This window comes from Salvia splendens, chromosome 3, assembly GCF_004379255.2.
Source record: "Salvia splendens isolate huo1 chromosome 3, SspV2, whole genome shotgun sequence".
Taxonomy (NCBI): Eukaryota; Viridiplantae; Streptophyta; class Magnoliopsida; order Lamiales; family Lamiaceae; genus Salvia; species Salvia splendens.
Window position 1 is genome coordinate 35,042,324 of NC_056034.1, and position 13,745 is coordinate 35,056,068.

A 13,745-nucleotide genomic window follows, 5' to 3' on the forward strand; every position below is an offset into this window, starting at 1 on the left:
GGCTAACCCGCCGGGTTATTCGGGCCAAAGTATTTTCAAAAAGCTCGCATAGTAAAAAACACTAAGTGAGCTACATATAAATTACTTTCATGTCAATCTATGTTGAAACTTAAAACTAAAGATATTAAAGTACGATAAGTAGTCAAATATCACCAAGGTTTAACCCATTACATGTTTAAGAGAAACAACGAAGTACAATTAAAATAAAATCTAAGCATTTGAATGACGCTCTTCCACATCAATAACGTTTGAAGCATCAACTGGATCATTGGCTCGAGCTCATAGTCTTCATCATCTATTAAAAAAAAGATATTATATAGTTTTTGATAATTTAAGATAAAAAAAAACTTACCAAAAAAAAGATATTATATAGTTTTTGATAATTTAAGATAAAAAAAACTTACCATTGGAATATCCACGCAACCAATTATGTAAACAAATAAGAGCTTGCACTTTTTCAGGAAGGAGCCTATTTCTGTATTTATTCAAAACATGCGCTCCAATTCTAAATGAAGATTCTGATGCTACCGCTGTTATAGGAATGCTTAGCACATCACATGCCATTGTAGAAAGTTCTCCAAAGCGGGATGCATTATCTCTCCAATACTTGAGTAAATCAAGCTCACCATTTTCAGCCATCTGACCTTCCTCCAAATAAACACCAACGGTGACTTTGCTTCAGAAGTTGCACCTGCTTGATTCTTATATATCTACAACATTAATATTAGAAAATAGTCAATGTCATAAATAAAATAAGCACAACTATAAATGCATGAAATATTTGAATAAAAATTAACTTACAAAAGTACATGAAATATTTGATAAAAAACTTACAACAAAGTCGTCTTCCTCCCAATTCAACAATGCTTGATTAATTTCTCCTCCCCTTAATTCTTCACCCATGAATTCAAGTTCTCTGACTTGAGAACTAGAACTTCCACTACTAGCTTGAGGAACTTTAAATAAAGATACCCCAACACCCATTTTCTTATACTCATCATATAAAGCATACAATTTCATCTTCAGCTTCAAAATTTTATCCTTGCTTGTAAGAGGATCAATTCTTGAATAAAAATAATCCAAAACTTTGAACTTCATTCTCGGATCAAGCACTGCTCCTATAGAGAGTATTTCACTATACTCTTTCCAATATTTATCAAATTTCAGTTTCATCTTAAGAGCCATAGACTTGACCACTGCATCTTGATATTCGGACATTTTATTCAATAAAGATGCAATCTTCCAGATTTCCATAAAATAGAGATTGGAAGTAGGGTATGATGAACCAGAAATCAAAGTAGTGATATTATAAAATGGCTTCAACTTCAAGGTGTGGAAATAAGAATGCTCAAATGTGAGAGAAGGAAGCTTACCTGATGAATGAGTTCTGGCGTCAAGTTAAATGTCACACTGCTTGACTGAAATACAACAAAAGAAACAGAAATGAGAGGTCTAATGTTAATAAATAGAATAACCATGGACCATACTGACGTTATCAAAATTTATAATAAGGCAAGTTTCAGCTGATGCAATGGAATCAAGCTATATAAAGATTCCCGGTTAAGTATAATAAGTATTAAAAATACAACACAAAATATAATTGGTTAATAAATGCGATTAGTCTAATTAAATTTCTTTGACATGCTATATTCTTTCTTTCGATGAATTTCATCATAGCAAAGAAGAAAATAAGAGGGAGAGCCTTAAACTGTAGTCGAAGAGGAAAAACTAAAGTAAAAAATACTTTATTACTTGTATGATTAGATCAAAAGTGTTATCAGACATGATTTCAATATAATTCAAATGTACCATTGTATCTAAAGAATAGTTACGAAGAATAAGTAAAGGAAAGGAACAACTCAGTATCGTTTTTCACCTTAACTCAGCACCGAAAGCACAACAAGAACCACAATTGCCCTGATAAATAGAAAACAAATCAGGTAAGAATTTCCAAATATGATAATTCAAGTATGAGGAGTAGGGAGACAAGAGGAGCAAGTTACCTAATCTTCAATTTGAGAAAGACGTGAGGGAGTTGGATTTGAGAAAAAGGCAATATGAGATTTGAGAAAGACTTGAGGGAGTTGGATTTAGAAAAAGGCTACGCATCAATATAAGATAAGAAACCCTAGATGAAGTTAAATCCCTAAATATTAATATTAATATTTTTTTTAAATAGCAACCCGATGGGCCACCTCATTTTGCTGTGGAGTGTATGGCACAGTCTTGTGTCTCCTGATACCTGCATTTACACACAAGTCATCAATCTGAGAATTACAAAATTCTAAACAATTGTCAGTATGGGAGTCCCAATCTTCCTTCCAGTTTGGTTCTCTATAAGCTTCATCCAGTTCTGAAACTTAACAAACACACCAGACTTGTGTTTCATCAAGAAAATAAGAGTAAGAAAATAAGAGTAACCCCCATGTGTAGGAACTGAGGCAGGGCCCCAAACATCAGCATGTAGATATTCAAGCACATTAGCACTAGAGCATGTAGGCATAGAAACAGGAAAAGACACCTTATGCTGCTTTCCTTTCACACATGTATCACAAAAAGAGAGGCATGTTCACATCATCATTCACCAAGTAACCATGCTTATGCAAGATATGCAAGCATTTCTCACTCATATGTCCTAATCTATTATGCCACAACACTGTGTTATTCATCTTCACAGCATGAGCAACAGGAACATCACATAAGGGTTGAGCAGTGCACACATACAGATTATGCTTTTTCTCAGCTTTAAACAGGCACAAAGAACACTTAAAGATTTTCATCACCCCATTGCCCCATCTACCTTCTAACCCTTCAGCCTCAAGAGAAGCACAAGAAAGCAGATTATAATGCAAGATAGACACATATTTCATATTTTTCAAAGTAAACTTACAACCAGAATTAAACTTGAGGCAAATTGTACCAATGCTTTCAATCCTGTACTATTTGTTGTTAGCCATAGAGACAAAACCATTAGTAACATGAGTTAATACAGAAAAATATCTTTGAAAGGAGAAATATGGTATGTACAGCCTGAGTCTACCAACCACTTAGACTTATTAAACTCTTTACCCATAGAGGCATTCACAGAAATAACATAATGGAGCATGAAGCAGGTTCCATCATCATCTGACTTAACCACATTAGCAATCTGATCAGAGTCATCCTTCTTATTTTTCTTAAGTGGACACTCCTTACTGTAATGGCCAAGTTCATTGCACTTGAAACATCTCCTAGACTTTTTAGGGTCTTGAGATGAGGATCTAGACTTATTTCTGTGATGCTTTTTGTATCCTTTCTCAGAGGATTCACCATTTGCCTACTTGTCCTTGCCTTTGGTGTTGGATCTGCCTCTGACCTGCAAGGCTTTGTTTAGAGCAGCCTTGGAGCCACTTTTATCTTTCAGTTCCAACTCTTTGGATTTTAAGGAGCTTACTATCAGATCCAGAGAGGCACTGTCCCTCCCATATTTGATGGCTGCCTTAACATCATTGTAAGAGTCACGAATGAAGTTCATGAGAGCAATAGAAGTATAATCATCAATATTTTTGTCTCCATATCTCTTAATATCAAGCACAAGCTTAGAGAAACAGTCAATATTCTCATCAATATCCTTGGACATATCCAACTTAAATTTGAAAATTTTCTCAAGCAAATACATGCAGTTAGACAAAGAAGTTTCAGTATACAACTCATCAAGCTTGTCCCACAAATCCTTAGCAGCATCAACAACACCAACTTTCCTAATCACAGAGTCACTCAAACTCAAGAAAATAGTAGAGCAAGCCAACTCATTCATTTCTGCCTTGATGGCGTCAGTATGAGTATCAGAAAACTTTTGATCAATGGCTTTAAACACTTTCTGCTGAACTAAGACACACTTAAGTTTCTGTTTCCAGATGCTGAAATCACCCTTTCCATTTAAAGGAGTGAGCCCAAAGGGGAGATTTGACATTTTGAACAAAAAACCAGAGGCACACAAGCACAAAGCACGTGAGCACAGAGGAACAAAACCAAAAAACAACAAACCACAGCAAGGCCAACAGGAAACAGAAACAAACACTTGAAATTAATCTGGGAGTGATTCTAACATAGCAAGATCACAACAAGTAATCAAGAACAACAAAGCATCTGATCCCAGGATTTCCCAGTTCACAATCACTCTATTCTTCGAGGGCGCAGGGGGTCACTGAGATACACTTTAAGGCTCAATTGCAACCACACAGTTTCACAGACTACTTATAGTAACCTCAAAGCAAAATCACCTCAAAGATTAAAGCCAAGAAACCACAGAAAAAGAAGCACAACGGAAGAGCAAGAAGAAACACCAGGAAAAACACTGAAAACCACAGAAAGAGGAGTTCAGAATACAATACCCCCCAAGAGACCGAAGGATCTCTTGATTTACCAGATATCAACGATAGGAGAGAAGGCTGTGTGAATATCACAGCCTTGACTGATCCTAACGTGGCTCTGATACCACTGTTAGGTATAGATCAGCCGAAGGCTTGATATAATACAGGTCTAGCTATTACAATTATGAGGAGATCAACCCTCAGATTACAGATCTGATACAAGAACTAATGCTATAGCTGCAAGCAAGAGTAATCAATCCCGAAACACTAAATAAACAGTTAGTAACTTCAAGATGAATATCAAAGCAGAAAATAATCGAATAGAAACAAGAATAAAATGAAGAAATCAAAGTTTTGATGTGGCTCAAGTTGCACCAGGTACAACTACACAGATCGATATATCCGGTCCTCATATATCCAGCCAACTCCAATTTGCACCAAGGGAGAACACAGATCAACCGCAGTCAATCAAGGATAGTCACACCGGAACCCTAGATCCACAACCGCATATCATATACTCAACCAACCGCTCAACAACAGCTACAACAACAACAACACTCAGTTCTCAGAGGACTTCCTCTAAACCAGAAACCAAACATCTAGTCCACACCAACAAGACCAGAAACCAGAGGTTTCCACAGCCTCACTACTTCGCACACCTCAAGCTCACACCAGAGACGGAGGAAGAGAAGATATCTCTCAAGGTTACATAGAGAGAAGGCATCAAATTTCAGGAGGGAAAACCCTAGATTTAGAGATGAGAAGACCGAGAGAGAAGAGAGAGTGTGTATTGCAACAAGTGAGGCGGTTATGAAGAGAGGGAGTATATAAAAGAGAGAGAGAACACTCAATCACAAACTGACATGTAGCTAGGGTTAGGAGCAGGGTCAGCAACAAAATGGGCAGTGGATATTGGGCCCGGGACTCAACTCAGGCCTCCTGCATATGGGCCACATTTCTACACGCTCTTTATTTAATTTACTAAATTGTGGAGTAGTAGAATTTATCTATCTTTACCTAGTAAATCAATCGATCCGCCGCTTGTATACGTATTTATTCCAACGTGCGAACATGTCCATATGCATATATAATAGTTGTAATCTTATTAATAATTTATATATACACCAATGATCAATAGACATCACATAGATATCCCACAACTTCTATATTCGATATGGACAGAAAGTACAAAATTTCTATAAATTAATACTCCATCCGTCCAAAAAAATAATCCAATTATAAATAACACGAGTTTTAATGAAAAATTAATAAAGTAAGAGAGATGGAGAAAAAGTGAGTAAAATATGAGAGAAATGAGAAAAGATAAATAAAGTATGAGAAATAAACTTTCCATTTATAGAAATGAGACTATGGTTCGTGGACATCCCAAAATAGCAAAATATGACTATTTTTCGTAGACAAAAGGAGTAGTTAATTATTCCCTCCGTCCCACAAAAGATGTCACACTTGTGGTACTGCACAAGATTTTTGGAGGTTTTGTTTTGTGTGTTAAATGAAGAGATAAAATATAATTTTTATATTTATGTGAGAGAACTTTTCTATAAATGGAAATGACATCTTTTGTGGAACAAACTAAAAAGAAAAGTGTGACATCTATTATGGGACGGAGGGAGTACATTAATAATTGAAGATCGGTCTCCATATGTCAAATTTGCACTCGTCTATTACCAAGAAAATCCACAGCCAAGTCAAAGATTCTTTACTAATACTATAAAATAAAGTCTCTTGTCCACAATATAATGCCCATTTTTAATCAATTTTTGTACACAATTCTTGTCACATATTTTTGTTCACAATTCTTAAAACTGGCAATAAGCTAATTAAAACGAAACATTATATCACAGATAGGGAGTAGTAAAAATAGTATACGTAATCGACGACAATCATAAAAAAATGATTGGCCGTTGAAAACAAGATTTCCAGATTTTAGCATGCAGTTGGTTGAAGATAAACCAATTGCAAGTATAATAGTAGAGATAATATTCTGTTGCAAACGCGTATTTAAAACCGTCTTCTTTCGATTTTTTATTTGACTTTTACACGTCGCCAATTGTGCCACCCTCAAACTTCATGTACATAAAAAAAAAGAATGAATTTATTCACGTCTATATATAACACAAAATGATTCTAGCTTCTTCATCAAGATTATTGGATAACATTCTTATGCAAAATGGAGAAAATAGTAGCAGTTTTAGTGGTCTGTTGCAGCATTGTAGGGCTTGCTTCTGCTCAGTTAAAAGTAGGGTTTTACAGCTCAAGTTGTCCAAGGGCGGAATCGTTAATACGAGATGCCGTGCAACAACGTTTTAAGATGGATCGTTCCATCACGGCTGCGTTACTTCGAATGCATTTTCACGATTGCTTTGTTCAGGTACGTTGGCCTTCATTTTGAATAATTATATACTCACTACAAAAAACTTATCATTTCAGCACACACAAATTGAGACGCTCTTACTAGCGTTTGAATTTTTTTAAAATAACTATCATAATGTTTTGCTTTTTAAGGACGCTTTTGTTATGTCCACTAATTTCGGTTGAGACACCAACAATAAGGACACTTTATGAAATGTTAGTGGTATATTACAAATTAACGTCCTTAATAGCATTAAAATGTGTCTTTAGTTGTTTTTTCGTTATAGTGTATATAAAATATAAAAAATCAATGTTTTGTCTGGTGGTAATACAGTACTACTCATATATATATATGAAAAGTAGTAATGTTGGTTTAAATTGATGTTACTAGGGATGTGATGCATCAATATTAATACATTCCGAATCCGGGGACGCGGAGAAGGACGCGTTCCCGAACGAAACTGTCCGCGGCTACGACCTCATCGACATCGCCAAGAGGGCGGTGGAGGCCGCCTGCCCCAACACCGTCTCCTGCGCGGACATAATCACCCTCGCCACTCGCGACGCGGTGGCCCTCGCGGGCGGCCCCAAGTACGACATCCCCACGGGCCGCCGCGACGGCCTCATGTCGGACATCAGAAAAGTCGACCTCCCTGGCCCACAAGAGTCGGTCGCCCAGGCCTTCATCCCCTTTCGAGACAGGGGCTTCACCCTAAATGAAATGGTCACACTTTTAGGAGCACATTCCGTAGGCGTTGCGCATTGCAATTTTTTCGAGGATCGGCTCGCCAATTTCCAGGGCTCCGGGAAGCCCGACGCTACCATGGACGCGGGATTGGCGGCCCGGCTGAGGAAAATCTGCGGGACGGGGAACAATCCGGCGGTTTTCCTGGATCAGGGGACGTCTTTTGTGATGGATAATCAGTTCTACAATCAGATTTTGGCAAAGAGAGGGATACTGGAGATTGATCAGAGGCTGGCCCGGGATAGGTCGACCGGGCCGATTGTTGCGGGCTTCGCGTTGAACGGGACTGCGTTTCAGAGGAGTTTTGCGACGGCGATGGTGAAGCTGAGTAAGACTGGTGTTCTGTTCGGGAAGGCTGGGGAGATAAGGAAGAATTGCAGGGCTTTCAATCCTAAACGAGGCCAACGAGTTTAAGATTGATTATAGTATATATCATTCACGATTATTTGTTTGGGCCCGATTTGTGTAATCCTAATTATATGGTGCTCTAAATATTAAATTTGACGTAACAAAAGTAGCTTTATTATCCGATCCCTCTTACTTTATTTTATCACATATTCCCTCCATTCCTGAAAATTCGTCACATATAGTGTTAGTGGAAATGTGGAGTCCATATTATTAGTAAGAGAGAAGGGAAAAAAAAGTAAGAGAGAAGTTGTTGAAAACTTTCATTTTTTTAATGTGCCATATTTTTAGTGGACGGAAGGAGTAATAAATAGTTAAAGTGAAGAGAGATAAATCAAAAGAGAGAATAATATGAAAAAGATTCTTGTATACATTATTTGGTTCATGCTTGCCACAAGAAGATATTCACTCCAACAAAGGTGAAGTAACCAAATGTTGATCACCTATTTATTAGGTTACCGGGTCAATCTGCAACAGTATACCAATTAGTTCCAGGTAAGGTAACTATTTTTCTTGAGCAAAATTCTAAGTCTGATTGTGCTTTTCAGATAACAAATAATCCTCAATTGCTTTCATATGATTCGCATGTCTTTGATAAATGAATTGACCAACTATTCCAATTACATAGGCAATGTCGGCTCGAGTACGAGAAAGATAGATTAATTTCCCAACTAGATGTTGATATCTCCTTCACTCCGCCATTTCATCGCAATTTGTAATCCATGATCCATCAACCCTATCTCAGCTAGAAGGTCTAAAAACTGTACTTCTCTTGTCACAAAAAGATACTCCCCTCGTCCCGCCATTAATAAGCGAGGTGCTTCAAAACGCACGAGATTTAGAAAAATTATATTTAATACCTTAAGTGGAGAGAGAGAGTAAAGTAAGAGAGCGACTCGCTTATGACGCGACCGAGGGGTACCTCTTTCTAGTCTCAGAACTTCTATTCCAAAGAAATACTTCACCTCAAGTCTTTCATTTTAAATTTATGGGATAAACTTTCCATTAAATTTTTTACTTTCCTCAATGTCATCACATGTAATGATCATGTCTTTAACATAATTGATCAAATGGATTACCCGGTCACCTTGCTCTTTATAAACGGAGTGTGATCTGAAGCTGCCTAGAGGTCCACTGAGTTGATTTAACCCGTACAGTGATCTGCTGATTGTACCTAATGACCCTTGTCATGATTTTTAGTCATTTTAATCCCAAAACCCGTTGGTGATCGAAGGAGTGATCCATTAGACTTATATAGTTGTTTTAGTTTCTCTATTTACATCAATATGAGATATTAATATATTTATTTTTCTTTCATTTATCAACACTCTCCCTCAATCCATTTAAGGTAAAATTGGGAGGGGTTGAACTTTTTTATGTTTTGGTTCAATCAATCCACTGGCCCAAATTTAAAGCTAGATAAACTGACGGGTTAGTCAGTTTTTAGCTACAGTTCAGATTCTCTCAAACCCTACAAGGTGAACCTTGGAGGGATTATACTATTTATCATCTCTCTATCGAACTGGCCCAAATTTAAAGCCCAAATAAACTATAGGGTCGGTCATTTTTCAGTTATTGTTTAATATCGGTTGGTGATCCTGATACCATAATAGAAGTCCATAAAGTTACCACTTGGTGATAGGTGAAGTGGTCTAATAACTTGTATAATGGCAGTATCAATTTTCTCTTTGCACTTACGTGAGAGATTATAATGCTATCTATGTCCATGCACCAATAATCTTCTCATTTTGCCATTTCATTCAACCACCAATAAACATTTCATTTGTATTTTTACTACATTTGATAATGAATTCCACATTCTACAAACTTTATCTTACTCACCTTTTATTATACTACTATCTTTCTTCATTAACTTTTTATTAAATTTCTTCAAACCCATATCAAATTAAGCTGAGTCTATCATTTATAGACCGATGGAGTATCCATTTTTTTCATTTGCCAAACACTAAAATAGACAGGACATTAGGCATCTCTAAAAGAAAATTATAGAGATGTCCCATATCAAGGTGACACTGATTTTACTATTACAAAACAAATGTGTTGATATCGATATTAGTTTCAATCTTTCACCTTCACCCCCACTTAACATATGAAAGCTACCAATGATTAATTATTGTTCTGGTGGTTTACCCCATCCCCAACCCCACTCCAACAATATATACATAGAAAGGACAAAAATATTCAACAAACCACCCCAGAAAAAGATGGATTAAAGCCATATATTCCCTAGTCACAGTCAACAAAGGCCAGCAGACACAATATTGAAAAGTCATGAAAATAGTCTGATTCACTGACCATCCAGCCTCAGTTAAAAACACACACATAAACGGTACAAATACAAATCAAGAGAGCCCTTTTGGTTTGCTGCCAACACATTTTGTATTTAGCCTCACAAACAAAAAATACTAATCGCAATAACAAAGTTGATGGAGTAGTAGTAGTAGTACAATACAATGAGTTTTACAGCAGTAAAAATCTTCCCTTTTTACCATTTATGGGATTTACAATACGTACATAGAGTGAAGGGACCTCATATTTTTTTACCTGCTGCAAATCCCACCGATTTTTGTTGGTTTTCTCTCTTTTGCAATGCAACCAAACAGAGGTGCAATAAATGCTCCACATTTTTTAGCAGTTTACCAGGTCTAACTAGACTCTCATGACATGACCACTCTTGTTTCATTAGTTTTTGGCTTCTTTTCTTCCTTCTAATTCTCGGTCACTCTGTCTGCAATAAAAACTAGGATCCTAACCAGCCTTCCAAAACAAGAAACACTAATAAATATAGCCCCAAAAATAAGAAATGATGGAAATTGGAAACACACCTCTCTTTCTCTTTCTCTTTCTCTTTCTCTTTCTCTTTCTCAAGTGGCCCCCACTCCAAGAAAATCAATGAATGCTATGTTTCCCTTGTCATATTTCCCATTCTCATCTTCCCCACACCAATAAACATTGGCCCTACTGTTGGCTGCTGATTCAGATGAAGAAACTTCAGAGTTGGAATCCGATTGATGCTCCACATTTGCATCCCCTGGATCAAACAAAGATTAAAACTTTTTCACAACAAAAACTAAATTTTTTATTAAAAAAGTAAGGGTTAATACCATTTAGAAGATTGGTGAAGAAATGAGAGGGTTTAGCGGAGGAAGGAGTAGGGATTTGGGGATTTGGAAAAGAGGGTTTCCTCCTCCTGTAAACACTGTTGTGTTCCCTGTGTTTCCTGGCCATGATCACATGCCAATGGTTCTTAACTGCGTTGTCTGTTCTGCCAGGAAACAACCTAGCAATCATCGCCCATTTGTTTCCGTACATTGTGTGCGCTGCCAGCAGCCTCTCTTCCTCCTCTTCGCTGAAAGCCTTACGGTTGATTCTCGAATCCAACTGGTTGAACCATCTCAATCTGCAACTTTTCCCTTCACACTCACCAAATACCAAATACATCAACTCAGAATTCATTGTTAATTGTATTAGTATAGGGCTTAATATGTAATTACCTGATCTACCGTCGAGTTTCTCAGCGATGAGATTCCAGTTTTGGGGGCCGAATTGGGAGACCACCTCTCTCAGCCTAGCGTCTTCGTGCGGCCTCCAATGCCCTCTCGCACACACCTTCGATTTTCGCGCCATTTCTTCGAATTGGGGAATTTCCTTTTTCAGCTTCTTTGCTTCGTCGATTTGCCATGGGTAGTAGATCTTGTGCTCCATCACAAGAAACGGAGAGAGTTATTTATGTGAAATGGAGCAATAAATTGAAACGATGAAGTGGAAGAAACAGGCTTTCTGAGAGGAGTAAATATATATAGAAATATTGTGTGTGTTCATGCAAATCGAGAACCGCTCGTGTGGGTGGTGATGGTGGGAAACCCCATTCAACAACAGTGTTGTGTTGGGTTTGGGTGTGTAACTGCTCCTTTTAATTTATTTTAATATTTTTTTTTATCTCGGTTCTTTTGCTATTTCCGTGTATAATTCAATGCACCGAATCCGATCGCCATTCAAAATATATCAATTTTAAGGCCATCCACAACGCTGTCTCTATACCGTCTCTTAAACCGTCTCTTAACTACTATTTGAGCACTATTTGAGGGCCCCACTGTCCTTTTTGCCTCCATCTCTTAACTAAGAGACGGAACCTGCAACGCTCCGTCTCTTAACCGTCTCTATACCGTCTCTTAATTACTATTCATTCAATTTAATTTATAATTTTTTTTAAAACCCAATTCAATTTAAACAAACACACTTTATTAAAATTAAAACAAAATAAAAAACACACAAAATAAAAAAACACACAAAATAAAAAAAACACACAAAATAAAAAAACACACAAAATAAAAAAAAATTAATCGGAAGGGCTAATCATCCTCCGGAGGCGGTCGAGGTTGAGGGGGAGTCGGAAGGCCAAGTTGTGCTGCCATATGCACAATTCCGTTCCACCAGGCCGCGTATTGGGAGTGCGAGAAGCGGGAAGTGTCCGCCATTGTGGCGGTCATGTACGCCACCATAAGTGTGTCCGAGCCTCCTCGCGAGCCCGATCCTGAGGCCGGCTGGCTTGATTCGCCTCGGCCCTTCCTTGCTCTAGCCGCTTTCGCCGCCTTCGTCCCTTGCGGCCGACGGCGCCTACTCGCGGATCCTCCTGCATCGCCGACCGTACCCGCAAACTCCTGGGATTCAGCATCATGTTGGCTGATGCCTTCAGCAGTGTCACCACCAGACGCACAGCACTAGACGAGTATTGGCCACTCGCCGTATGCTTCGTGCGCTTCGAGTTTGAGCCCGAGCTGGAACGGAAACCGCCGGCCCATCGTTCCTCGTCCTTGACGGCGCGCCAAACATCAACAAATCTGAATTGATGTCCCTCGTCCTGGTAGTAGGCGCGCAAAGCGGACGTCAAAATGTCGGTGGCCGTGGCGCCGCTTTGGTAGCGCGCCTCTTCCGCCGAGTAGATGCCGCAGAATTTTTTGACCTGTCGGTCGACTCGGTCAAAGTGACAGCGGATCATTTTAACTGTGCGCTTGCGGGAGCGGTTCGGCTTTATTTGGTGGTAGACCTCGACAACCTTTTCCCAGAAACACTTCCGGGTTTGTTGATTCCCGACGATGGGATCGTACGAGACCGTGATCCAGGCGTTGTACACCGCCATCGTTTCGAGGTTGTTGTACGGATGTCGACCAAGATCCTCTTCCTCTTCCTCTTCTTCCTCCTCGTCCTCGCCCGTCTGGGGTTGTACACTGCCTCGGCCACCTCCACCGCACCCACCTCCACCGCCTCGGCCTACTCCCGGCGTGGGATCAACTGGAAAATCCTCCCGGATCTGGGATAATCCCTGCGAAAACCGCGGGACGTTGGGACGAACATATGCATCAAGGTCAAAATTGGGTGGTTGGTACCCCCCCGGCGTCGCCGAACCCTGGGTCCCCGGCGTTGACGAACCTCCACCGCCCAATGTGTTGATCATGTTCTCCCAATCGCCGAATGAGTTGAGATCCCACCCGCCGGAGCCGGAGCCGCCATAGTTGCCCTCGCCGTCGCCGGACATCTTGAGTTGGGTTATGAAAATTTCAGCGGAAATTTGAGAGAAAATTTAGATGATAGGAAGAATAGATGTGTAGTTGTGTGTAAATGAGGATGGGTTTAGGAGTATTTATAGAGTAAAAAATTTAATAAAAAACTAAAAAAATATAAAAAAAAACAAAAAACGGTAATAATACCGTTACAAAAATTTTTTTTTTATTTAAATTCGAATTTTTTTTAAAAAAAAATATTTATTGCGTCACCACGTGACGACGCCCACTCGCGGGCCGGCGAGTGGGCGTCACGCACGACGCCGGGCTGCGCCACGTCGCCTAGGC

The 13,745-nt window shown here is 38.9% G+C and overlaps 2 protein-coding genes and 1 long non-coding RNA gene across 6 annotated transcripts; 1 reads left to right on the plus strand and 2 right to left on the minus strand.

The window, feature by feature from the left end:
* Positions 1–420: 420 nt before the first annotated feature.
* On the minus strand, positions 421–2,497 carry LOC121794584. The gene is made up of 4 exons (XR_006049318.1): positions 2,004–2,497; positions 1,877–1,917; positions 835–1,418; positions 421–710 (listed from the first exon to the last, which is right to left on the minus strand). It is a non-coding gene; the product is annotated as an uncharacterized LOC121794584 (long non-coding RNA).
* A 4,046-nt stretch (positions 2,498–6,543) lies between these two features.
* Positions 6,544–7,884, plus strand: LOC121796911 (peroxidase 44-like). Its single transcript, XM_042195679.1, has 2 exons — positions 6,544–6,744; positions 7,117–7,884. Exons 1-2 carry the CDS (start codon positions 6,544–6,546, stop codon positions 7,882–7,884), a joined length of 969 nt encoding a protein of 322 aa, XP_042051613.1.
* Positions 7,885–10,278: 2,394 nt separating this feature from the next.
* On the minus strand, positions 10,279–11,767 carry LOC121793908 (transcription factor CSA-like). Of its 4 annotated transcripts, none has more exons than XM_042191931.1 (4): positions 11,391–11,767; positions 11,001–11,309; positions 10,736–10,927; positions 10,279–10,655 (listed from the first exon to the last, which is right to left on the minus strand). In XM_042191931.1, exons 1-3 carry the CDS (start codon positions 11,599–11,601, stop codon positions 10,761–10,763), a joined length of 687 nt encoding a protein of 228 aa, XP_042047865.1. In that variant the 5' UTR covers positions 11,602–11,767; the 3' UTR covers positions 10,279–10,655; positions 10,736–10,760. The 4 variants fall into 4 exon arrangements, with proteins under 4 accessions (XP_042047865.1, XP_042047864.1, XP_042047866.1 ...); XM_042191930.1 differs by having other exon boundaries at positions 10,279–10,624; positions 10,722–10,927; XM_042191932.1 differs by having other exon boundaries at positions 10,279–10,644; positions 10,722–10,927.
* Between the last annotated feature and the right edge of the window lie 1,978 nt (positions 11,768–13,745).

What these genes read in the sequence shown, in the direction of transcription:
- LOC121793908 (XM_042191931.1), bottom strand. Translation starts at nt 11,601, where the DNA reads ATGGAGCACAAGATCTACTACCCATGGCAAATCGACGAAGCAAAGAAG. An exon ending in GAAACTCGACGGTAGATCAG is followed by an intron (nt 11,310 to 11,390) that starts GTAATTACATAT and finishes GTGAGTGTGAAG; the next exon opens with GGAAAAGTTGCAGATTGAGA. An exon ending in CTTCACCAATCTTCTAAATG is followed by an intron (nt 10,928 to 11,000) that starts GTATTAACCCTT and finishes TGTTTGATCCAG; the next exon opens with GGGATGCAAATGTGGAGCAT.
- LOC121796911 (XM_042195679.1), top strand. Translation starts at nt 6,544, where the DNA reads ATGGAGAAAATAGTAGCAGTTTTAGTGGTCTGTTGCAGCATTGTAGGG. An exon ending in TTCACGATTGCTTTGTTCAG is followed by an intron (nt 6,745 to 7,116) that starts GTACGTTGGCCT and finishes TGATGTTACTAG; the next exon opens with GGATGTGATGCATCAATATT.